Raw genomic sequence first — 27,157 nt, forward strand, 5'->3', positions numbered from 1 at the left:
GTATTCTTAAAATTATATGCTTAAAATAAGATATATATGTGTGTGTGTGTGTGTGTGTATATATATATATGTCTTAAATAAGTTTAATAAAAACTTGCAACTAAATTTTTTCAGCTACTTAGGAAACCCAGGAATTGTGGAGGGAAGAAAGTAGAGGGAGAAAGGCAGGCTGAAGCCTAACGGTCTCTAAAAACAAGTAGAATGAGGAGGACTTCAGGGGTAAAATGAGCAAGTAGGCTGTTCTAGTAAGGACATCATAATTATTGAACTTGATATACTAATGGAGAAATATTGCTTTACACATCATTGTGAAGAGAAGAATGAAAGTCCATATTAGAGTAACAAATAAATAAATAAATAATAAAACAATGGGGGAAAACTTCAGCAAAGTAAGCAAATAGTAAACACAAAATAATATGAACTATTAAATCAAATAGATCAGTTACCACTATATGTGTGAGTAGGCTGAATTCCTTATCAAAGTAAAAAATATCCAGATTGGGTTTAAAAAATCAAATGAAATACCTAAAATAGAAAACAAAAAGCAAAAAAGAATGTAGGAAGAGCAATTTAGTTTTGAGTGAAAATCTAGACCAAAAGCATTAATGAAGATAAGGAGTGATATTATACAGTGATAACAGACATGATTCCCAAAACTATATGCATAAACTATACAGCAAACAAGATAAGGCATATAACATGAGTTTAGCATAAGGCTTACAACCCTAGGAAACAAATAGGAAAATATATAAAAACACAATGATAATAGGAGATTTTAATAGATGTCTTTTAGGTGTTGACTGAAAAATAAGCAAGGATGTAGATAATTTGAATGATACAATTAACAAGCTTGATCTAATAGATAATTGTAGAATTATGTAACAAATCTAGCACATGCATTTTTCTCAGATAGCAATGTGAATACACTGGGAATACAACTGGCCACAAGAAGAACACCTCAGCGGTTTCTCCCCAAACAGTGGTTTTATTCACTGAGTTCTTTGACTAGAAATTAATAAACTCATGCATTAACCACTAATCGATGACCTACCACACTCCTTCATCCATTGCTGACATTGTAGGAGAGTGACAACAAAGCTGAGCTATGGAGAGAAACTGATTCAATAGACAGAGAGGGTACTGAGGCGTCAAGCTCTTGTCTCCACTTTTCCCCTGAGTCAGCTGTACTATCATTCCTGTGGTTTGGCTCAAGTCAACATTTCCCTCATTTGGCTTAAGCGTTTATATTTTCATCCAAAAAAAGGGCCAACTAACCAAAGGTTCTCTCTCTCTCTTTCTCTCCACACAAACATGCAAACATGTATATTGAACTTATACAAACACCTTCAATTATGTCATGTTGAATTTCAAAGGCCCTAAATTAATGCAGATATCCTCAGATTTATATCCATATGCACAAGCCTTGACAAGTTAGACTTTTCTCATGAACCTTCCTTTTCTGCCCCAGAATAGCATAATTTAAGAAAAAAATAATCTGTTGAGTATACTTAGGAATCCATGGAATTTTCAAGTTTCTAAATTCTTTCACTGAACACAGACTACATCATTCAAAATAAACATTTTGAGTTATTTGGCTTAGAATTTAAAAAGGTGAAATTTACCTTAAAGACTTTTCTGTTTTACCTACAAAGTTAATGGTTCTCATTTCCTTTATCTCAGAGCAGATACGCATGCTGATCTGATAAGAGCAGCTGGTTTCTTGGTCAGTCACTTTATCACTCTGTGTTTCACTCCTTGATAAAGATTGGCACATCTTTTTCTGTTGTCAGTGTTCTAGTAGTGCTCATAGCGGCTGCAGAACTAAGTCTTTCATAGATGAAGCCTAACTATTCCAGTGGTGGGCTGGAACCAACTCTATATTCAGTGACATCAGCTGTAGCTTGAAATTGGCCATAGTGGGAGCATTTATACCACAGAAACCACAAATGCTACAGATCAGGGGTTCATTTTCCATAGAGCTAGTTTAACAGCACACTACTGATTTTTGTTCCAGGTAGCTGATTTGACAAAGTTTGGAATCTCATGCTCTAGTAGGAAGAAATAAAGCAGAAAAAAGGCCTATCAGAAACTTATTATGTTCTGCTTGAGTAAATGAATTTATTTCTGAGAAGTATAGTTTTTTTAAAAAGTCATGGAGTCCTTAAACTAATAATTTTAGGAAATGTTAAGTCTGAAAAATCATCTTATAAAATTATAAGCTTAGAAAAAAATTGTACTTTTGCTTAAGGCAAGTTAAAAACATGATCTTGTCTACTCTCCTCTTTTTAATCTCCTATATTCTTGTAGTAGTGAATCTTTCTAGTTTCTACTTCCAAGAACAACTAATTTAATTTTTCAAAGGATGGTTAGAATGACATTTCGGTGAATAAGAATTTTTCATATTATGCCTTAATAAAACTTGAAGACCTGTTATTATTCTATGGGGAAAAAAAAATTACCAAAGCTTTTCCTTTCTGATAAAGCACTGAAACATTTTTATTACTTCATACAACTTAATAATGCTAAGCAGAAGTGAACTTATGTTCTTAATGGAATTAATCAATGTCCAGCTGATTATAACCAGTATTAGGTTCAGATTGGGCACAAGTGTTTCTCATGTGTGGGAACATGAACTGAAATCTCTTAATTTTCATCCACAAAATGTCCAGAAAAGTAAGAAAGGTAAAGACAAGGTCAAAACTGAGCGCCGAAAGTTGAACACCAATCGATGTGCAGAAGTCTAAGAGGGATTTGTGTTGGGAGTTGAAGTCCTCATAAGGGGCTTGTCAGGAGGAGGCAGAGCCCTGCTCTAAGGGGCTTGAGTTGTTTTTATTTAGCAGCCTTTGTAATTTGTGCCCTTGCCAGCTCGTGAAGGGGCTCATCATTAGCACCCCACCACTCACCATCATCACCACTCTAAGAAGGACAATTCAATTTATTTTTATGGCAGAGACCAGTTTTTGAGGTCTGGATGAAGTCTGCTACCCCCTGTATTTGACTTACAGTTTCAGGTATTTAATAAACACTGTTAAAACGAAGAAGTGAAGAAAACCACCTCCAAAAACAACAACAACAAACAAAAAACAACAACAACCAAAGATAACACCAAACAACTTAAAAAAAATACTGAGAATCAGTGCATTTCCTTAATGTTATAAAGGTCTTCTGATATTCCTGTGTGTGTGTGTGTGTGTGTGTGTGTGTGTGTGTGTGTGTTTAATTGTCTCAGCTATCTTCTATGAACCGAGAAAGACCTTCTTTTGTTCGAATGTGACAGATCAGTTAGAAATGTGGCAACTACCATTTACAGTTATTGATTTCCATGTGACATTAAAGGCCCCAAATTCAACCATTATTCTCTTCAATTGTCACAAACAAAGGTTAATAATAGTTGAGTTTGGACTGAAGGAATCAAGTAAAGATTGCCCACTGAAATTAGCACGCTGTTCCTTTCTGAGTCTCAAGTCAGTATGAGGGTCTGTGTTCCACAGATTACATGTATATTATCACCCTTTTAAAATGTGCCTTTCTCCCCAAAGTAATATTCGAAATACAGAAAAGGAAAATGTAGTTTCAAGCTATTTAAAATAATAAATAATTTAAAAATATATTTCTCTTTGCGCAGAGTAAAAACATTTTGTTTTGTTGCTTCTATTGCAGCAAAATAATGTTTTTCATAACTGTAAAAAGTGGTATGTAGCATGATTAAACAATATTTCAATCCCTTAGTTCATGCAGAGGTTACCAGCTGGAGGGGAGAAAGGTTTGATTAAGTTTATGTCTTCCATGAGGAATTTTAAAGGAAAGCATACAACTTCTTTAATATATGAGTGCTGAAGCTACAAATGGCTTTTTCTCATGGGTAGGTATGAAAGAATAAAGTCCTTTTACTATAATAAATAGGCAAAAAATAGCTGGTAAGATATTATAAATCTTCACAAAAGCAATGGCAAATTTTAAAAGTCTACAAGTCTTTACAATTTCAACTTGCTTATATTTATATCATGACTTACTACCTATTTATCCTATTTATGAATGGTAAATAAAGATTCATGTGCTGTGTCCACTGTAAACATTTTTTTAACAAGTACCTTATTTTGAAAAAATTATTCCAATAATTTTATTATTTATTGATATATTATCATTAAATAGTTATATAGCATTATCAAATTATAATTCTCATTAGATGGAAACTAGTCATTTTTGGACTATTTCATAGACAGGAATTCTAGATCAAGTAAGTGAGTTTAGGATAATTTATTGTAGATCATTATTTCTAAAAAAAAATGAGACTCCTCCCAAAAGTTAACCTGTGGTTGTTAGTAATCATTCTAAGGAATTTTGGAAGTGGAACAATATATTTCCAAATAAACCTGGTTTATTCTTTGAATAGAAAAAACATTGGGCCTGACTTAATGTCATGCAATAGCATTTCATAGCTTAATAACAACAGTGGTAGTGAAATTATTTTAACTACAGGATCCTATCCTGTGCACTCAAGCATAATAATATCCATTTAAAACCTGACTGAAATTTTAAAACACCCAAGAATTAACAATTGTTCCTATATAATTGTATAAAAGAAGAAATAAAATTTCCCCCTTCCCAATCCCAGAGTTTCTAACCACTAGGAACATTAGTGTGTATTCTTTTCATTTTTTTACCCTATGTTTATATAGGCATATCTGTATATACTTATGTATTATTGTTATTTAACAAAAATTTAATCGTTTGCTTTGTTCTCTCTCTCTATATATATATACATATATATGTATACACACACACACATATATATATACACACACACCACATACATTGATATATGTGACATGTTCACTTTTTCCCCCCGATTAAAACATACAGACCTACCTCGTTCTTTTTAATAATGGTAGAGTATCCTGTTGTATGGATGTGCCAGTCCCTTAAAGATGAACAATTAAGTTGTTTCCAGTTTTTGTGTTTTTACAAATACTGCTGCACTGAACTATTTTCAACATGTTTATGCATGTGCTAAGATTTTTATAGGATAGATTCCTAGAATTGGATTACTGGGCCTAAAAGTTCATGCCCTGAAATTTACTCAGATTCAGCAAAACACTTTCTCAAAGTGTGGTACGATTTACTTCCCCATTAACAAAATGTGAGAGTGACTGCTTCCCCCACATCCACAACAGCACAGAAGGTTATCACTCTTTGCCAATTTAATTGATGAAAAATTTAGTGTCTGTGTTGCTTTAATTTGCATTTCCATGCAGACCTACTGAGTTGGCTATCTTTCGCGTTTACTGGCCATTTGCAATTCTGCTTCTTTAAATTGACGATCCATTTTTTATTGGGTTGTTTCTCTTCTTAATTGGCTAGAAATCTTTTTTTCTAATGTCCTTTTCTTCCTCCTTATATGGATAAGGCATGCTCACTTTAGAAAATACATATAGGCAAAAACAAGATTAAAGCTGTCCATATTGCTACCCACACAGAGAGGAATATTTTTGGCATATGTTTTGTTAGTAGCATGAATGATGAGATGAAATAATTGTGTCCATTCTGTTATGTCACCTCTTCTATTCACTCAACGACATAGCCTTGGCATTTTTCTATACTTTTAATGTTCATTCACAGCTCAAAATTAAAGTTGAATCAAAGCCGAGCTGCTCAATCAGCTTCCTCTCATAACTCATATCCTCTACTGGATCATGATTACTGTGGGAATGCAAGAAAATGCCTTTTAGTTGATAAGTAGAAAACAGCAGGAAGAAAAGTGACAAGAATCTTAATGGCAATTACATACGCAAGCAGACTCTATTCTTCTAAATATTTACATGTATTTTAATCTTCACTACAACTCTATAGGATGAATACTATTATTAATCCATTTTACAGAAGAGGAATTGAATGCAAAGGCAGTTGCTTTATATAGCATATAGTATGCATACAGACTGAATTCAGTAATCCAGTTTTGTAATCTATGCTCTTAGTGACTATGCAACCTGCCTAACGGAAGTACAAAAGCAGCAGTGAAATCATTTGCATTTGGATTGGTGTTTTCTGAATTATTTTTCCCAAGACTATTTTCCGATTGCAGGGATTTTGAACATAGAGATTTTTTTCATTATTTGTCTTTTTGTTTGTTTTTACTTTTTATTTTATATTGGAGTATAGTTGATTAACAATGTTGTGTTAGTTTCAGTTGTACAACAAAGTGATTCAGTTATACACGTAAATGTATCTGCTCTTTTTCAAATTCTTTTCCCAATTAGGTTGTTACATAATACCGAGCAGAGTTCCCTGTGCTATACAGTAGGCCCTTGTTGTCATCCATTTTAAATATAGCAATGTGCACACGTCAATCCCAAACTCCCTAACTCTCCCTCCCCTCCACCCTTCCCTCCCAACCTGTAACTGTAATTTCGTCTCTAAGTCTGTGAGTCTGTTTCTGTTTTGTAAATAAATTCATTTGTATCATTTTTTTAAGATTCTGCATATAAGTGACATATTTCTCTTGCTGTGTCTGACTTACTTCACTCAGTATGACATTCTGAATAGAATAAATACAAAAGAATATTTTATAAAATATATTTTTTTACATAAAAATACTTGTGTTTCTCATTTCCTTGCTTTTCAAAAATTAGTTTTACCATATACATTTACATCCCTAAAAAACATATAATTTAATATTAAATAATTTTATATTATTGGGTTGGCCAAAAAGTTGTTCGGGTTTTTTGGTAAGATGTTACAAAATCCCGAATGAACTTTTTGGCCAAGCCATTGTATATATGTGGAATTATATCCTTTCTTACTTATTCTTCTGAAACTTTCTTTTTTAGCTCAATATCAAATTCCTAAGATTCATTTACATTTTTGCATGTAGCTGTGTACCAATCTTTTTTATTGCTGTATAGTATTTCACTGTATAACTACATTACAGATTTTTCTATCTTTTTTATTGTGGATGGGCGTTTGGTTGTTTATAGTTTTTATGTTATCTCTTAAGTGACTATTCAATTCTTTTCCCCATTTTTCTACTGAGTTGTCTTTTTCTTGTAAATTTGAAGAAATGCATACATTCTAAATTTTACTCCTCTGTCAATTGTTTGTAGAACAAATGTTTACTCCCAGTTTGTATCTTGCCTTTTCACTCTCCTCATGGTATCTTTTGATATCAATCTTTTCTTTTATGATTTGTGCTTTTTCTGCCTGTTTAAAGAGAGCTTCCAGATCATGAGGTCAATAACACATTCTTCAACATTGTTTTCTAAATGTTTTTAGCAAATGTTTTTGCCTATCACATTTAGGTCTTTAACTACATGTATTTGATTTTTGTGTATTGCTAACAACTGTCCTAGCACCATTTAGCTCTTAGTTCAATATTTTTGCACTGGTTTGCAATTACAGCTCACTTAAATCAAGTTTCCATATATGTTTGGGATTTTTTCATGAATTCTCTATACTGTAACTTTGCTCGAATATCTAAACCTGTGCCAAAACCACTATCCTAAGAGCTATAGCTTTATAAGAATTTTTGATAGTGGTTAAGGCCAACTCAATGTATATTAGGTGCTTAGAACAATGTTTAGAACAGAATAAATGCTATATGAATCTTTGTTATTATTATTATTATTATTGAATGCCTTGGCTATTTTTTTGTCATCCATATAAACCTTAGACTCAGTTGGTCAATTTCAATGAAATAATTTTGCTGAGATTTTGATTGGGTTTGCAATAAACATAGAGATCTACTTGGAAAAAAATGAAAATCTTTCTATAGCAATATCTAATTCCTGAAGATGATATTTTCCATTTTTTACATCTTTTAAAAATATCTTTCAATACAAATTTTTAAATTTTCTACAAAATGATTATATATATCTTTTGTTAGATTAAATCTATTTATTTATATTTTTTTAATGCAACAATAGTGTATAGTTTAAAAAAATACATTCCTAACTTGGTGTAGCTAGTGTATAAATGAATTGATGTTTGCATATTGATTTTTTCCCTAGAAACTTTCTAAAATCTTTTTTTTTTTTCGGTACGCGGGCCTCTCACTATTGTGGCTTCTCCCGTTGCGGAGCACAGGCTCCGGACGCGCAGGCTCAGCGGCCATGGCTCACGGGCCCAGCCGCTCCGCGGCATGTGGGATCTTCCCGGACCGGGGCACAAACCTGTGTCCGCTGCATCGGCAGGCGGACTCTCAACCACTGCGCCACCAGGGAAGCCCTAAAATCTTTTTAATTCTAATAATTTATCAGTGGATTAGTTTATAATTTCACTATAGATAATCAGAAGATATATATCATCTAATTTTTTAATCCTTATATTTTAAAATTTTTATACTTTTATTTTATTATAAATTGATTTTATAATATAAAATTAATTAGTCTTACTGCATTAACATTTTATATCTAGTACAATGTAGGACAGATATGCAAATAACAGGTATCCTTGTTTCACTACTGATCTTAAAGAAATGCTTACCATTAAGTTTGCAATATGTATTATTGCAAAAATAATATATATTGCAAGTATTTTGCAAACATGTTAGGTCACTTTAAGGAAATTCATTCCTATTCATAGTTTTCTAAGATGGTTCTAAAATTATGAATAGATATTGAATTTTATCAAACATTTTTTCTGTAGCTATTGAGATGATCATATGAATTTCTTCCCTTTTGACTGTTTATGTGATGATTTACCTTAATTAACTGTTTTCTTTTTTGGTTAAACCAACCTTGCTTTATTGAGGTAAGCCCCAAGTGTCATGCTATGTTCACATTTTTTATGCATTGTGGGATTCAACATGTTAATATTTTGTTTGGTATTTTGTATCAATGCTCATGAGTGAGATTAGCCTGCAATTTCTCACACTGACCTTTCAATATCAAGGTTATGCCTGACTTATAAAATGAGTTGAGAGGGGGGTATTCCTTTTTTTGCTATAGTCTGTAATACTTTAAAATCTTTTCTCCAAACACTTCCCATTTTTTGAAGCTAGTTTTGCAAGGGCTGCTTTTTCCTATGCACAAAAGACCGATCTGACTATAATGTTGGTCAGCAATTCTATAGTTAAAATGAAAATTATGAGTCTTTTTGACTAATTAGGTTTCAAACAGCTTTTGGTTGTACAGTATATCCATGGATGTTAAGACAGTATTGTCACAATTAAGGTTTTTGAAAAAAATCCTTTCCAAGAGGATGTTTTCCATCAATAAACAGAAGTAAAATTAAATGCCCGATTAACAAACATAATGTCCTCTTTAATAATTCTCAGCACTCTGGTAATTCTGCTAATATTACTGTGCTATCTACAACTCTTTCCTTTTGTTTCATGTTTTGAATAATTCAATTAAAAGTCTGACAAAGCAATAACAAGGGATTAAATGTTGTAGAATTGTAATTCGAAATAAAAACATAAGCTCTTTGGAAGTATTTATTAAAAATTCTACAAAACCTTTTCAAGTATATGAGATCCTTGGATTCTATAAAGTTAACTGCTTAGCCAAGTTATCCTGCTTCGTCTTTTGTACTCAATTCCAGTAAACGAAGAAAATAAAAATATATAAAGCTGAATGACGTCCTTGCAAAACAGACCACTTAGGAAGGACTCTGAGACGTCTCTATTTGGCCTACATTGAAGGAAGGATGATACCTTGCCTTCTTTTCTCCTGTATCGTGAGAAGACTCATCTGTTGTAAGATGATCACTGAACAGCAGGTTTATAATTTTGACCCTTTATCTGGAAACCATTAAGGTACAAGGCAATGAGGAGGATATGAAAAGGAATGTGATATAGACCTGCCGTTAGAAAATATTTACATTAGAAATGGAGGTAGGACAAAAGTCACTTTCATGCATAAACTAATCTCATGTGGTTGGTGGGCAGAAAGGAGCCAAGAAAATATGCTAAGGAGCATATGGATCAAGAAGTCAACACCATAGGATTCAAACCTCCCATATAGATAGAGTTCTGCTCTCATCAGATTTAATGATGAAGAAAGATACAACAAGGAAATCACTTATTCTTACATCAAGATTAAAAACAAATTAATATAACGTGGCATCACTTTAGAAGAGGAGCTATGGACTGGTGGTGAAGTGTACAGGCCTGTAGTTACACACCCTGACTCTGAATCCTGGCTTGGCCACGTCTTGGCTGCAGGATTTTGGACAAATTGCTTAACCTTTCTATGCTTCTATTCCTTTATCTGCAAAAATCAGGAACACGGTAACACTAGCTCAGAGGGTTGTTTGAGGATTAAATAATATAATCTATGTAAAATGTTGACACATTTCCTGGCATATAGTAAACTCTCAAAAAAACAAGAGCTATTTGTTGCTAGCAATGTAAGCCAATCCTACAAATTCTTATCAAAAAATTAGTGATGATTCTATGAGAATCAGAAACCATAAGACACATTCAAACAAGAAAAATGCTAAGTAAGCATAAAAAGAAGGAAAAATATAATTAAAGAAATAAAAGAAAGTAAACCATAAGAATTTTTTTTTCTTTTTAAATCTTGTGAGATGAAAGTAGTCTCAGACGTGGGACTGCTCCTCTTCAGAGCAGGAGAGAGAGGCAAGAATGACAGGGAAGGGGACCACAAAAGAAAGGGAGTCATGAGGAAATCGAAACGTCCTTTTTTTTTTGCGGGCCTCTCACTGTTGTGGCCTCTCCCGTTGCCATGGCTCACGGGCCCAGCCGCTCCGCGGCATGTGGAATCTTCCTGGACCGGGGCACGAACCCGCGTCCCCTGCATCGGCAGGCGGACTCTCAACCACTGCGCCACCAGGGAAGCCCGAAACTTCCTTTTTAACAAAGTAAATTAAACTTTATTATAATACTGACTGGGGTATTGGTGGTGAGAAGAAAGAAATTAAATATTCAAGTCATAAGATTTAGCCCAAAATACATTGCTTAAACAGCTTCCTAATCTGAAGTGTACCACTGTATACAAACATTTAAAAAATAATAATATAGCCCTCTAAATTTACCTGCTTTCTCTATTTTTATGTTCACAACTTATACCAGAATGTGTGTTGCCCATGCCAATTTTATATTTACTAATCTACATATAAGACTGGATAACTTCTGTAGGCAACTATTCCATTTGACAAATTTGAGGTGATCTGAAAGTTTGGGTACAGGGGTCAGTCAAATAAACTAACTGATAAGTTAATAGTTTAATTTTGGAGATTTTTTTTTTTTTTGAAGATGACAGGTTTTATATTAAGACTGACACCAGTCAAGGAAGGCACAGGAAGAAGTGAACTTCAATTATTCATGGTACTATAAGTCATAAAATCAGGAGAAAACATATGATGTAATTTTTTGGATTGTTTTATATGCTGATTTTAAAAATGTTATCATTTAGTCAATGGTTTATATCATAAGTGGAATCCGGTTGATAAAAATGCAATAGGAGATTCAAAAGAGATTGATACTGTAGACTTTTAAAAATTAGGACATCATGTCAAAGGCACACAAAATAGGAGCGATGCCTCGTCAAGGCTGAGCCATTTAGTATCGGGATGAATAAAACTATAGAGGGTGAACTGGGTTCACCTAATACAAAAGTCAGTTTTGTTTAGTGGAATCAGCTACAAAAGCCCTGCTTTTTAGGAACAAATCTGTGGGAGGTTTCCTGAACTTCTCATCTTCTATCTTGTCACCAAAAATATTTCCCCCATGGCATCCTTTAAGTATGCAAGTGTCCTAGTTACCATATTTGCTTATTTACTTTCAGTTTATTATCTCCCTTTCACTTTTACAACATCTTGATAGCTCTTTATATATGTTCCTCCCTCTTCTCTTCTCCCAACTAAGGAAGACAATATTAAAAATGGAAGTGTGAAATATATGAGAAAATAATACGAGCATTTTACTTCATCTGGAAGCTGACAGGACAACTGACTTATTCTTTTGGGTGCATAAAATGCACTATATTACAAGTTTGAGAGTTTACTCTGAAGGCCAATTAGTAAAAATAAGAGAAGCTGTTCCAATGGCATTTGTAAAATGATATTAAAGGGACCAGTGTTTCTTTTAAAAATAAAAAGACTGATACAGGAAAAAGTTAAAGGGCAGAATTCAAAGTGGCAAGAAAAGAGAAAAAGAAACCACAAAATGAAGGAAACATTTAACTAGAAATTTGGAGACATGAGGAACAGTGGAGAGATGAAAAATATAAAGAAAATGATTATGGAGATAGAAGAAAATCATTTAAGTGGCAAAAAACAATAAACTAGCTTTTCTGAGCTACTAAAGCAATTCTTATTTAAAATATCAAGTACCAAAAAAATAAAAACAGCAACAACCCTGGAATACAATAAAGTAAAAAAAATAGAGAATGAAAGTATAAAAATACAGTAGAGATAGAAACAGAAAACCAAACGTGATTCAGGAGAAACCAAATTAGAAGACAGTAATTTTACAGAAAGAGAAAATAAACAACCAAATAAAAGCAAACAGAGGGAGAAACATTTAAAAGGAACAAGGAACTAAATGCCGCAAAAGGAAGAGTTTAATTATAGATTTTTATTTAATTACACTAATATTTAATAAGTATACATATTAATACAATTAAATTCACCTACTGCAAATATTACAAAAATCCATAATCATACCAGATGTGAGGATACTGTTTATGTTTGTCTTTAAATGCAACTCAAAAATGAGACTGAAGAATCTGGCATATTCTCGGATAATCACTGCCAAGGAAATTTGAGCTTTCTAATCCAATTTAGGAAGAAAATCAGAAATTCTTTGTAAATAAATCTAGATAAAGAATAGGAGTGCTAGGTCCAAAAGGATCAAGGAAGAGAAAATGGAGAAGGCAGAATAACAGACAGCAATATGAGGTGTCCACAGAAAGAGGAAAGAAATTGGGGATAAGGGACATGACTAATTAAAGAATGCAAAAATGCAAAACAAAGCTGATGGTATCCAGTATCCTCAACACCTGCACAATTCCTACCACATAATAGTTGCTCAATTAATAACTAATTAATTAATTGAATGAATGGATGTTTCAGCTACCAGACTATCTTTTCAGGCTGTGTTCATCAATAGAAAAACAATGAAGGAAAAGCAAATAGGTAGATTTGCCAGGAATAGTGTCAACATAATTGCCACTTTGGAATAATACACCAACTTTTGGAAAAAGATGAAAACCCTGAATAATACAGAAAATTAGGAACAAAAACATACAGATTCTATGTGAATTGATCTACAGGGAAGAAATAGGTCTGCACTCTTCTCAAAGAACAATTCTTACTGGTTGCTTTGATTGTTTTTTATTGTCATCAGCCTTGGCACTCCTCTTGACGTGTGTGTAGGATTCTTGGAACCAAAACGAATATCACGTACAGTAAAGTGCACCTATCCTGAAGGGAAAATGACAATCACATAACACCATGTAAAAGAATGCCAGCAAAAAGAGAATTTGTTTTTGCGTTATATGAGACAATAAGGCAGAAAGAGAAAGAAAAGTAAAGCAAATGACTGTGTGACAGAAAAGAACAAGGCTCACGACATACAAGACCAAGAAAAGGAGGTGGGGGAGCCCACGAAGGCAGAAACAACGTAACAAAAAGGACAAAACCAGCAGTAGAAAAGAACTGTCAGACACAAAACCCTCAAAACAATAGATACGAAAAAAAGGATCAAGATGACAGGAAAAGAACAGCATGGAATCTAGTAAGAAAAAGAAACAAAAATTTCAAATAATGGATTTTTTAACACCCCCGCTGTTCCACCAGTGCATTGTGTCACAGCCTCACAGAACAGTGCATAATTTATTATGGTCACTCGCTGCCAGGCTGTTCTAAAGGGCAACAGCTATATGAAAATACTCCCCACCGTTGGATGGCTTAATGATCCACCCTTTGTAGAGGGGTAGGGCTGTGGAATGGCCAGCGAGGACAGAACCACTTATGGTCAGGATGGTGCTCTGCATATTTAGTGCTCTCTACCCTGTGAAGAAAGGGCGAATTAACTCTGGGGAACCTCTGTGGGAGTTTTTTCACCCCTCTTCAGCTTCTCCTGAATAATCACCATCTATCAGGAGTAGTTTCTGAATGCTCAATATCACATATTGCCTCCTCTAGGGGAGGGATGATGTTAAATAGAAACAAAAAAAAATGGATTTTTAGAATAAAAACAGTCCTTGAAAATGAACATTCATGGCTGTAAAATTGCACTGTATTTTAATCACGTCTGGAGATTTAAAAAATAACTGTTAGGGCTTCTTTTTAGAAATGAACTTGGATACAGAAAAAATAAATATGACATAAAAATAAAGATCATTCAAATTATTTTTACCAGTCATTTTCAGGAGCATGGCCTTTTCAGTAGTTTATATAGAAGAGTTTTCATTACTTCCACAAATAGCACTATCTTCAAAGACATGCATCATTAAGATATGTATCCATTTCTATGATTAGTAAAGCCAGGGATTACTTCTTTAAAATCCTTTTTTTAGGGGCACTAGTGCCTGAGGTTGGGAGCAGAGGTTCATGAATCAGATGCCCAGGTTTTGGATCCTGATGCTGCCGTTTACTTGCTATGTGACTCTGCCACATTACTTACACTTTCAATCTCTGGACTCTCCCCTTTGTACAATGGGAATTAATAATAGTACATATGCCATAGAGTTGTGATCAGGATTACATGAGTTAGACCTTGAATCAGAGCCTGGCAGGTGTCAGTGATGGTACCTGCTCTCAAAGTGCGAGGGGACATTCAGGAGGCATTTGTAATCCAGAACTGTCTGCCATTAGGTGGTGAGCATGGAGACAGCAGAAAATAATGTTCTGCTCCAGATCTTCTCAATAAAAATGGCACAAAAAACCACTTTGTATGAAGGCTTAATTCATCCACTCATTCATTCACTCACTCATCAATTCATATCTTTATTAATCTGTCCAAAAAGTATTTACTGAACATAGCATGTGTCAGAATAACATTAATCTTGGGGGTTCAATGTAGAGCAAGTCACTCTAGCCATAGTTCCTTTGTCTGTAATATAGATAATGTTCTATCTTCCACCTCAAAGTTGATTGAGGAGTGGATGTGATTCCATGTATAGAAAGACCTAGCAAATTGCCTAGAATAATACGGGCACTAAGTGAATAAACTCAATTTCTATTGTTCATAAAAACTCTTCATGAATTTATTATCTTGGTGTATATTTATTTATTTATTATACACACACACACACACACACACACACATATATATATATATATATCTCATGGTACTTTCTTTGTAGCCACCTCAAAACTATAATTCCTTATTTACTATCTATTGGGAAAACTGTATTTCCCTTTACACTAAATCTATCATTTCTATAGAGAGAGTGAATATCTAATATATATAATACTCAAAATTTTATATGTGTAAGTTTTTAATTGTTTAAAATAAGGATGGTTCCATTTACAGGAAATTTTTTAATAAGAGCTTAGTGATAAGGATTGGAGAAAGTATACTGAAAATATCAGAATCACAGATATCAGTTCATGGTCCAGGATTGGAAAAGTAAAGATCCCCTGATAGTTGGGATTATAAACCATGGATTTATCTGAGGCTAGGTCATCAGATGGATAAAGAATGCTTATCTGTTGTGGGTAAGAATGAGTCACTCACTACACCATGGAACAAAGAAGAGAAAGCTGGAGAGAGTGTGAATGCTGAAGGCATCATCTGTCTTCCTGGATCCGGACAATCATGAGGTCACCTTCAACCTTGTACCATCAGTTACATAAGCTAATATACCTATCTTAGTTTATAATACCAGAATTCCTCCATCTGCAGAAGACAGAAAGCTAAGAACTATCTTTCCACTTGTTTCTTCCTTAAAACTCATAGCCAATTCATCCTCAATTGCTGTTCAATATACTCCTTACCTTTGGCATATCCATTTCTCTATCTCCACCATCATTTTCTTCATCTAAGCTACAAACCATTGATATTTTTTACTTGAACTACTTTCTGCAAGAGATTTCAGCTGGTCTTCTCAAGTCCATTCTCATGCTCCTCTATTCTCTTCTCTCAAAATGAAAATATAATCCTATCATCCCCACCATGGTCACCGTCCCACTCACCAAACACATGCACATGTACACACGCACACACATATTCAATAAACCCTTTAATAGCTTTCCACTGCTGTTTGGATAAGATCAAAATGCTTAACAAGGCCTGGTTATGGGGTCTTTGACAGCATGACCTATATTTTCCTCTCCAATACCGTCTTGTGCCACACACATCTGCTCTAAGCACCCCATTCTTATTTCTTGCCCTTCGACAGGAGTTATTTCAGCCACAAGGCTTTTGCTCATGTTTTTTCCACTGCCTGTAATGCTCTAACCCACCCCAATCATTTCACTTAGTTAAAAATCCTCTAAATATTTCAGTTATCAGATCGAATATCACTTCCTTAAGTTATCCTTCCTTGACCTTTCAGAGTAGCCCAGAAACTTCATACTACATGCTCTTAAGTATCCTGGACCACTGCTTCATGGTTACTATGCCAGTCATACTTTGCCGTTTGTGGGGTTATTCATCCAATATCTCTCTCCTTTACTAAATGGAAAGCTACATGAGGACAGAGAACATGTCTAATATTGCTCATCATTGTATTCTTAGCATTTCACACAATTCTTGGTACATGGTAGATACTCTAAGTATTTGTTGAATGAATGAAAGTAGGGAAATATATGATGATTTGGGGAGTACAAAATAGGGTCTCTAGAATCTATTTCTCCTAGATAAAAAGGCTCGTTTCTAAAAGTTTGAGACCTAGGTGATAGAATATAGAAGGAGAATCAAGAGTGAATGCAGGAAAGAGGAACAGAGAACAGACACTAGAAGTGAAGGGAGCTAACTGTTCCTTCATATACCAAGTTCTCCCATATTAGGCAAAACATAGTGATAGAAAAAACAGGAATGGAATGCCTACTCTGTTGCCATACGGCTTCTTGCATAGTCAAGAAAAGAAAAATGTTGGCAATGGAAAACTGGCAACAGAAATCTCATTTGATAGAGGACTAGAAATTTTACAAATAAGAGAAAAAAAATCTGCATTGTCTTTTTTTTTTTTTTGCAGTACGCGGTCCTCTCACTGTTGTGGCTTCTCCCGTTGCGGAGCACAGGCTCCGGACGCGCAGGCTCAGCGGCCATGCCTCACGCGCGCAGCCGCTCCGTGGCATGTGCGATATTTCCGGACCGGGGCACGAACCCGTGTCCCCTGCATCGGCAGGCGGACTCTCAACCACTGCGCCACCAGGGAAGCCCTGTATTCTCTTTTTTGATGAGTGATTAACATACATTAAATGTAATTGAATTTGCAGTTACCTTTGATCTATGAGGACTTTTAAAGCTGAATACACCCAGGAACAAAAGATAGGGAGGGAAGAATAAACACCCAACCTATCATTTCTAGAAAAAATAAATAGCAAGTAATTAGCAAGTAATATGAGGAAAGAACCAAAGATATTTAAGACATCTCAAAGTGGCTAAAATTGACAGTCATGCTTTAAATTGGTATCTCTTTAAACAAAACTTTTTTTTTCAGAGTATGTATTAGTTAATCATATTGCTACTTGATAAATTGACTTTTTTTTGAAAGGACAAAAACAATGTTAGCTCCAAACATGACTGTCATTAAGATTTCTGCAGTGTAATCAACGTCAACACAGACTTCATGTTTGTGTAAAATCCGTGATTCCCCTTAAGGACCTCCTCATGTGTTTCAGGGGATGGGGGATATAACAGTTCCCTGGGAATGTGACTGCCGGACGATGGTAACAAAAGACATAGAAATTTCAATTTTGAATCAGTACTCCTAGGCTGTAAAATGCTATGAGTTTGATAAATCTATTTTCTTTGACTTACTTTTCTGGGGGTGGGGAGGGGCAATATTTTCTTCCATAGTCAAATAAACCCATGTGCCTCCTTCCTAACATTGCTCACCTACTCCCAGCTGGAAGCCTTAAACTGATTGTACTTTAAAAGATTACTTCTACCCCAGCGAGAAATGTGTAAAAACTTTCTCTCTGAAGTAGAAGTTGCCTTAATTTTACGGTCTTCTTAAAAGCAGTGCCTCTTATGCCTTCCCTTGATTTGCCTTATTCATTATCCTCTCTCTTGCCTTATCTTGAACTCTGCTGCCTCCGAGTCTGTTAGCTCCTGAGTTCTTATTAGTTTTCTGGTCCAGTCTTGCTTTTTAGCCCAAAATGCAGTGTCCTTTTACTCCTGGGTCTTTTGTCCCTATTAATGCAGGACTCAAGTCCTATCTGCCAGTTCTTTCAAATATTCTAGGCTAGTTGGATCCCGTGACTGGACCCGCCATTCCATTGCCAATATTTCTATCTTAGTAATTTTGGTTTCCAACTTTGTTCCTATTCTGCACTGCTGATACCTATTTATTCTGGTGTGACATTATGGTATACAAACTGTATGATATCACAGACTAAGATCATAGCCTCTCCCCACCTCATTTCCACATCTTGCTCTTTAGGTCAAACATGTTTTTGGTTCATTTTTGTGCTATAGTCAACAGACATATAGAAAACTCTCAAATTCACTGTGATGTGATCATTTGAGAGTGATTTTAAAACAATTTGAAATGCTATTGCTGCTTTATTTCAGGAATATAACATGATGAGTGTAGTAAAAACCACATTAAGTTTGAAAATACATATTTAGATATTTTTCCTGCAACCGTTCACCAGGTGGTCCACCTATTTGTACTAAATATATATATATATAATTTTTTTTAACTGACAGACCCATGATTGTTATTCTAGATAAAACAATGACACTTCCTGATCTAGAACTAGTATCTCAGTTAGATTTAAAGGGTGTTGCTTTCTACTAAAGACTTATTATTTTTAAAAGAAAGGGATCATTTTTATATCATTAACCAACATTAAGAACTAAAATTGAAAAACTCATAGAGAACCAGCTTAAGGCAAAATATTGGCAGTTCTGTAAATGCCTCTTACAGATCTCCTGTAGTTGTCTACTTATCCAAGCACCCATGTCTATGTGAATGTCTGGGAATTAAAATCAAATAAAAAATTAGGCAACATAATATAGTGTAAAGCAAATATTTCTTTTTAATCAGATATACTCTTTCTCATAACCAAGTTGATAATTTATTTTAAAGCACTTCCAAAATTATACCGCCAAAAGGAAAAATAAAAGAAGGCAGGATAGTAAAATGTATTTGGGTAATATCAGATTTCAGTCGTTTTTGCAGAAGCTTATACCATGCACCCATTTCTTGTCCATCTTCCAGGAATGAGGTTATTTTACAGTGCAGTGATTTCCTAACCTGTGACATCTCAGGGGCTCAACCCACTGAGGCTAACCTAGCCTAGCCCACGTTTAGCCAGTCAGCTCATAGACCTCAAGAACAACTTCCTAGCCCGAACTTACATCTGTCCATGTTGATTAGAGCAAAGTTAAACACCACATTCAGGACAAAGCAACACTTTGACACCCATGTTTCTTAGAGAGGCTAGAGTCAGAAGGGATGAGAAGAATCAAGAACCTTAAACAGAGGAGGTCTCGTGGGCACATACCTAACCAGTATCAAAAAGAAAATTTAACTCAGCGGTAAGCCTCACCTTAGATTCCCCCAAGAGATGTCAGAGAGGTCACTGTGACTTGAGTTTGTTGTGTTTTACCACTGGTGGGGCTCCCACATGTCTTTCTCTAACCTTTAAGATTTCTCATACTCTTGAGTTCCTGCATTTCACCCCTGGGAAATATAGGAAGTGCTATCACTTGTCAGCTGTTTTGGCTTTAAAAGAGGTATCTTTGTACTGTCCCCTCCGCAGACATTCAATGGGGACCAGATTGAGGCAAGGCTGTGGTCACTGTTCCCTAGACTTTGTATTGCATATGAGATAGAGAGTCTGTCAGCCCAGCCGCTGGAAAAGGTTTTATTTCCTAAGGGAAGTGCTAGCACATCTGGGGCAACGTGGTCCTCACATTTAGTTTTGGATTCTCTTCCTGGTGACAGACATCTGCTGTCTGGCAAGGGCAAGAGCAATAATCTGTGTTTTATGAAAAATGTTGGCATGTTTTAGCAGAAGCAAACCCTTTCTCTCTTTTTTTAATAAAAATACAGAGTTTATGTAAATTAAATTTGGACACAGAACAGATCATGAGGGAAATATCAAAGTGTTGCTTTAGGTGATCTTAATATAACTCAACAATTATTTAAGATCACTGAACATTTTAAGATTTATCACTTTTAAACTAGTTTGTTTTGCTTAGCTAAATCATCATAAAAAGCAGGACTGTATACGTATTTCCTGATGAGAAAATTAATGTTAAGACTGTTTTAGTTGAATAATCCAGTGTTTGGAAATTCTATGCAGAGAATGTATGTAAATAAATGGAGGGGGCTGTGAGATAGAAAGACATAGCAGGTGATGATGTGACACCGCCATCTTTATTCAGAATTCTGCTTTGCCTGTAAAGCTAGAGTAGTCTTCTCTCCAATTACATACTATCATTTTGGAATTTTCCATCCAAAGGAATTGTTACCAAGCTAGTTGTGCACTATTTAGCAATCACACCCACAATGAAAGCCAAACCATGGCACCCAAAACACTGAACAATGAGAATCCTCCAAGGGCCAGATAAATAACATCTCTGTAGCCTCTTAGAACTGTTAGGTAAAGAAATCCAAATTCATTGACAGTGATTCAATCTCTAGGTCACCATAGACTGAAATGAGAGTATGCACCTAGTTTCTACCTTTAACCTGTTCATATATAAAATATTATTTTTCCTTTCTCATGGAAGATTTGTTTGATTGATAAAACATACCCAATTAATGAATTAGATGTCATTTGAAATAGAATGACAGGTGATTTTTTTTTTTTTTTTTTAAATCAGGGGTGATATTATTATTTATTTATTTATTTATGGCTGTGTTGGGTCTTCGTTTCTGTGTGAGGGCTTTCTCTAGTTGTGGCAAGGGGGGGGGGGCACTCTTCATCCCGGTGCGCAGGCCTTTCACTATCGCGGCCTCTGTTGTTGCGGAGCACAGGCTCCAGACGCGCAGGCTCAGTAATTGTGGCTCATGGGCCCAGTTGCTCTGCAGCCTGTGGGATCTTCCCAGACCAGGGCGCGAACCCGCGTACCCTGCATTGGCAGGCAGACTCCCAACCACTGCGCCACCAGGGAAGCCCTAGACAGGTGATTTTTATTTGAATAATTTCAGTTGAAAAGATACGAATTCCAGGCGGAGGGAATAATAGTATTCAAAAAGGTACAAAGTAAGAAGTTTCCAGGGCAATTGACTGACTTATTCAGTTGCCTAGAGATTTGGTTACAACCAAATGACAAAGTAGAAAATACTGGACAGAACACCGGATGGGGGTCAATGACAAGGGCATCACAGGCTCTGAGCCTTGTTAGTTGGTTACCTCAGGCTAAGGTTATTTAGATCACTTCCCAGTCCCCAATTCCTGTCCTCTAAATAAGGAGGCTGAACTGGGAAATCTTCAAGGTTCCTCTCAGTTCTGAGAGTCTGTGCCACATCACTGACTCAAGGCAAAGAAGGAAACAGCTGGTGTGAAAAGTAACTCAAGAAAAGACTTTAAAAATGTATGCTTTCTGATGGCAAGGACAAAAAATCATGGGGATTATGTAACCAGTATTTTAAAGCCCTGTGGAGCATGTTTCCTCTTGCTCTCCTTTTTTGCTATGTGGAAGATAAAATAGGAAGGTAGGAAGACAAGGCAACTTATCCCATACCCCACGCCGCCCCCACCAACTATTTTTCTTTTGGTAGCTGATGGAGGGTCTAAGAATTAAAGGCACTGTTGGCTGAAGAAGGCAGCCTAGAGAATCTTCAATGTCAGGAACCCAGAGGATTAGCAAAAATGCTGGGAAGGCTTGGTTTCAATACTTAAAGGTTGAACTGGACAGGCACATACTGATCAAATCCATGTTGCAAATGAGCACTTATCCTTGGTCAAATGTTTGCTGCTGTTTACATGTACCAGATACATTGTGAAAGGAGCCTAATTAAGCTCTAGTTCCTCATTGCAGCATGGCAGTGCAGGTCAAGTGTGGCCATATCTTCCTTATTGCAAGAGACCTAAGAAGTCGAATTTTTTTGTCCAGCCGCCTGTTTTTAAAATGTTGGTAATAATTTCAAAAACAAAACAACCACAACAACAGTAGAAAGCTACTCAAGGTCTATTCAGCTTCTGTGTGAACCTAGGTTAGGAAGTTCTACAGGGTGGAAGTAAAAATATTCAGTATAATTCTAAAAGGACAAAAGAGGGATATTCACTTAATGCCCTATGAACACTTAGCATTTCAGAAAAGGAGAAGACCTCAAAGAGGTGCCATTTCATCTGGACTTTAGAGAATTTATTGTAGTTCAAGTACCTTTATAAAGTAATATGCTGCCACAGGAAACTGGTTTACACAGATTGCATGTAGACAACTTTAAATTTGAATGTCAAGACATCAGAGAAGCTTCCTTATTCCCAAGAGACAGAACACCTCCATAGTAGGTTCAGGTTTGTTTGTGACTTAGAGCTTACTTAGTCCTGCACTTAATTTTAAATTAATAATAATAATATTTATGCTAATATTCAAGTACTGATTTATTAGGAACTGTTCTCTGTGCCTTTCCTATATTCAGGCTTACATGCTAATTAAACTCAGGCCCCAGGAGCCACTGACCAACTTTGTGACCTGGGAAACATGGAAGCTCAGGTGTTTTGTTTCTTATTTTTAAATTTGTTCAATGGGATAAAAACTCATCCTCCTTCAGAGGATTGTTAGGAGCAGAAGGAAGAAGACGGAAAAAATTTTCATGTTGTAATATACCTCTGACTCTTTGGCGTATACACAACCCAAACTAGAGCACATTTTCACCTTTACTTGAGCGATAAGTAAAACGTTGACTTTTATGCAGGCCAGGGAAAATGTTAATGTTTTTAAAAAGAACAACATGATATGCATTTATTTCTTTAGTTGTTCTTGTTTTACCAATGCTCTTTATGGGTAGATTAAAAAATTACATGTTAGCCTGCTGCCTATAATGTTAGCATTTAAAGAACATTAAAGCTGGAGGGGATTTAGAGATCATCTAGTTCAAATTCCATGATATAGAAATGGAAACTGATGCTTTAGGAGAGTAAGTGGCTTGATCAAGGTGACATAGATGGTTGATGGAAAGAATAAAGAATGAGACTGCCTTTAAACACTTAGAAAGTGTCATGCTAAGTGTTTAAGATTTTATATGAAGTTTCACCATGCAGGGAATATACAATTCAAATTCCCAAGGTCGGCTTGAGATATTATTTATTTCTATAAATTCCATAAATATATATGATGTCTCTGTGCTGTAAAGGTTAGAGCCTTTTCTATTCATATATTTCACAATTTTTAGTCAGTTATGGAAACATAAAGAGTTTAACTATATATGTATATGTTTAAATATATACAGCTAATTTAAAAGCACTTAGGTACAAAGGCAGTACTTTTCACTTATTTGATATTTGCAAGAAGATATTTGAGACAAAGGAGAATAAAACAGATGTTTAGAGAGGAAAATGTACTGTATTATGATACCTTACCTCATCTTGAGCTAAAATCACTATTGTGTCTAGAAACACCAGAAATGTGGACAGTACAAGAGAGTGTTTCCAATGGATAAATATTCTAGCCATGGAATTAAGGTCAGTTTGTTTCATTCATGAAGCAAACATTTATCAGGCTCTGGCGATACACACAGGTCTGTGCTTGGCACAAAGGGAGCTTTCAGCAGATGGGATTCAGGATCACACTGTGATGGGAAAAATGAATTGGAATGGCTCCTCAGTCCCCCTACACCGAGTACAAATTCCCCATCCCACCAACTGGCAAGTGTTTAAAACTATGAACCCTAGGGAGGGAAGAAGAGCCAGTGGGAACAGGAGACAGAGGAAGGAAAAAAGGAAATGAAAGAAAAGATGAATAAGCCCCAGATGTTTTTGTGCCCACTCTAAAAATTCAGAGTTATAGTAAAGATTTTTTTTTCAATGCACTAATATTCTTCCTTCCTGCTATTTAAAATATTGAACATTCATGTGTCCCGAGGCAGAGTAATCATTTAAATTATGTTGGAGCAAAATGATTAAATTAGCTTTATTTTCCTATTATATAATTTGAGGATATAATTCAAAAGAAAATTTCTAAACTTGGCTAATAGAAAGAATTGGTTATAGTTTTAGAGATTATAACTAACAAGTGAAATGGAAATGGTTCTAAGTTTCCTTCAGTCTAAGATATAATGGTTTTTGGAACACATGTTTTCCATGAGTTCAAATTTTCCATGACTGCAAAATTTTAGCACTTGCATCTTCATTCAGCCAAAGGCTGCGAGAAAATCTGTGTGGCTAAATAACTTTCTGGAGAGGATACACCTAAGACACTTAACAGCAGGGTAAGTTTAGAGGCGTTCCCAGAGCAAAAGTCTACTCTAAAAAATAAACTCAAAGCTGGGCAACATTTTCAAAATACTTGTCATATTTGTGGCAAGGAATATATATTAAAATACATCTTTCTTTTAAAAATTAGTCAATAGATTTAAATTTTCCATAGCTGTTTTAATCCATGTAACTGAAAGATATTTTGGTTCTAAGTTTCAGACACTGGGAAAGGGGTAAAGAGAGAAACTTGACTCCCTCAGGCCCTGCTGCAGGTGTCCTTTTAGGAACCTTCCTCATTTTAAAGAAGTTACACATCTTGACACACTGACAGTTGCCTAATCATATGACTTATAAAAGTTATGATTTAATACAATGGTATTTTTCCTCTACAGGTAATTCTGAGGCTCGTTCTATTACCACACTTCTGGATAATCTGTTGTGAGTGGAACAGAGAATGTACTTGAGCAACATTTGACTAGGCCATCCTTTCCTGCTGCCGTAAAAGAATGGTTTCTTCCTAAGTCACAAATCTATTCTGAATGTTAATTAAATATTTACACGGTACTTTAAAATCCTCCCTGAATGCTAATATGAAAAGAGCAACCTATGTTCATTTGAATAAGCAGAAATTTCTGCCCAAGTTAAGGGCCTCTGGCCTCTGAGTTTAATTCAAATAATTCTATGACTTGAAAAAAAAAGAATTGAGCACCTACTATGTACAAGGCCCTGTGTCACATGTGGAAATAAAACTAAACTTTCTAGGACTAGGAAACTTGTCATAAATTACAACATTTTGTATTATTTAATTCACATCATTTCCCTCTGGACTTAAAAGCTAAATTAGATGCAAAATACTCACCTTTTTAGCATTAAGCTTTTACATTGTTCCTTAACGTATAACACTGTATCTAGTTACACAAAGATGCAATATTTTCTACATATTAACATATATTTCCACATTTTATTCATTAGGTTTTTGAAAGTACTTTAGCATGAAGTTTCCATTTATTGTATCCAAAAATAAAAATAGCATCAAAGTCTTCTTGCAACTCCCAAAACACAGTTAGGGAATAATGATCATATGCTAAAAAATGTAAAATGCAATTTGTGCTGTGCCCCATTTACTACAAAATCACTACGAACAATGCATTTTGTACAGTATATTGCTCCAGGGAAACTGGATCAGCATCAGGAATGAATAAAGAACACTGCATTTGAAATCAGCTAATTCTGCTTCAGCGCTTTTAAAAACTATTTGTTATAATATTACCTCCTGTCAAGCACATAATGTGATATTTTCCTCAATAAACCTAAACAGTTGCTGTAATTTCAACTTCTCTCATTTTCCACTTTTTAAGCACTAAATATTTAAACAATGCAGACCTGGAAGTCTCAAGCCACTCATCTGATCCTCCCATCTTCCTGCCTAAGGTATAGTAACTATCCGTACAGGGCCTGTTCTGTCACACAGACATACATAATGGCAGCTGTTGAGGTCCTTACCTGCCCGCAAGCCAGGCCCATTCCTCTTTCTCCCATGCCATGTGGACACGATAAATTTAACTCCAGGGCATCTGCTCCAGAAGCCTTTAAGATGTGGAAGGAAAATGAAAGTAAAGGCAAAGCTTTATTCGTGTACTGATAGGTTTCACCATTGATAACTCAACATAGGTCACATTTGCCAAATCTCAACTACTCTGCTTTCTGCACCACGGCTACCTTGTGAGGTAAATTCTGACTCTCTCAAATGAGAGTGTGTATGGCAGCAATAATAATAACAACAGCAAATGTTTATTGAGTGCTTATAAGATGACACTCACTGCACTATATGAGCTATATTTGCTATCTCTGACTCTCATAATCCTTGGATTATTAGGGTACCAATTTTACAGATGAGGAGACTGAAGCTCAAGGGAATTAAATGACAAACCTGGTTATCAAATGTCACAGCAGAGATTTTAACTCAGGTCTGTTTGACAGCACATTGATTCTGCCCTACACAGCTTCTATTTTCATAGAAACAAATCTTACTAATTCTGGATAATTGGTACTGGAGGTAGCAGTGCAAAGAAAAATGTAGTAGGCTAGCTGGAATGAATTTGAGTAAAATTTTAAATGTTCCTCTTTTATCAATTAACTTTTATTACTCATTAATACTGCTTTCATATGCTTCAGAGCATTCAAGCATGTGAACTCCCCAAACTGGAACACCATTCATTATGTTCTATGTTGCTTTAAATAAATTTAAAAGTAAAATAAAATTTTGGTAACAGTTCAAATTAAACCAAAGTATAGAAAAATATAAATAGTCTTTCTCTTCTCTCCTTCAATTTCCTACCTCTAAAGTAATCAGTGTTAACAATTTAATGTGTAATTTTCTACTTTTTCTATGTATATAAAAAAGTAAAACATACATATAACACATGCATCAGGCTGCTTTTTCTTCTTGGTTTTGCTCTTTATACTTTTCACTTTTTTCTTCCAGTTTCATTGAGATATAACTGACATATAGCACTAAATAAGTTTAAGGTGTGCAGCATAATGATTTGACTCACATGCATAACGAAATGATTACCACAAGAAGTGTAGAGAACATCCATTATCTCATATAGATACCAAATAAAAGAAAAACAGCCCTTGTGATGAGAACTTTTAGGGTTTACTCTCTTAACAACGTTACATATGACATACAGCAGTGATAATT

The 27,157-nt window shown here is 35.2% G+C and overlaps 1 protein-coding gene across 1 annotated transcript in view; it reads right to left on the reverse strand.

Annotated features, from left to right (window-relative positions):
* DPYD (dihydropyrimidine dehydrogenase) overlaps positions 1 to 27,157 on the reverse strand; it is an 811,158-nt gene that overhangs the window by 249,000 nt on the left and 535,001 nt on the right. The window contains exon 16 of the mRNA XM_027114432.1: positions 25,957 to 26,040. Coding sequence (XP_026970233.1) covers positions 25,957 to 26,040 — 84 coding nt within the window. The remainder of the gene's footprint in view (positions 1 to 25,956; positions 26,041 to 27,157) is intronic.

This window comes from Aethalodelphis obliquidens, unplaced genomic scaffold (genome assembly GCF_003676395.1).
Source record: "Aethalodelphis obliquidens isolate GAN/ISIS:26980383/991018 unplaced genomic scaffold, ASM367639v1 scaffold13, whole genome shotgun sequence".
Taxonomy (NCBI): domain Eukaryota; kingdom Metazoa; phylum Chordata; class Mammalia; order Artiodactyla; family Delphinidae; genus Aethalodelphis; species Aethalodelphis obliquidens.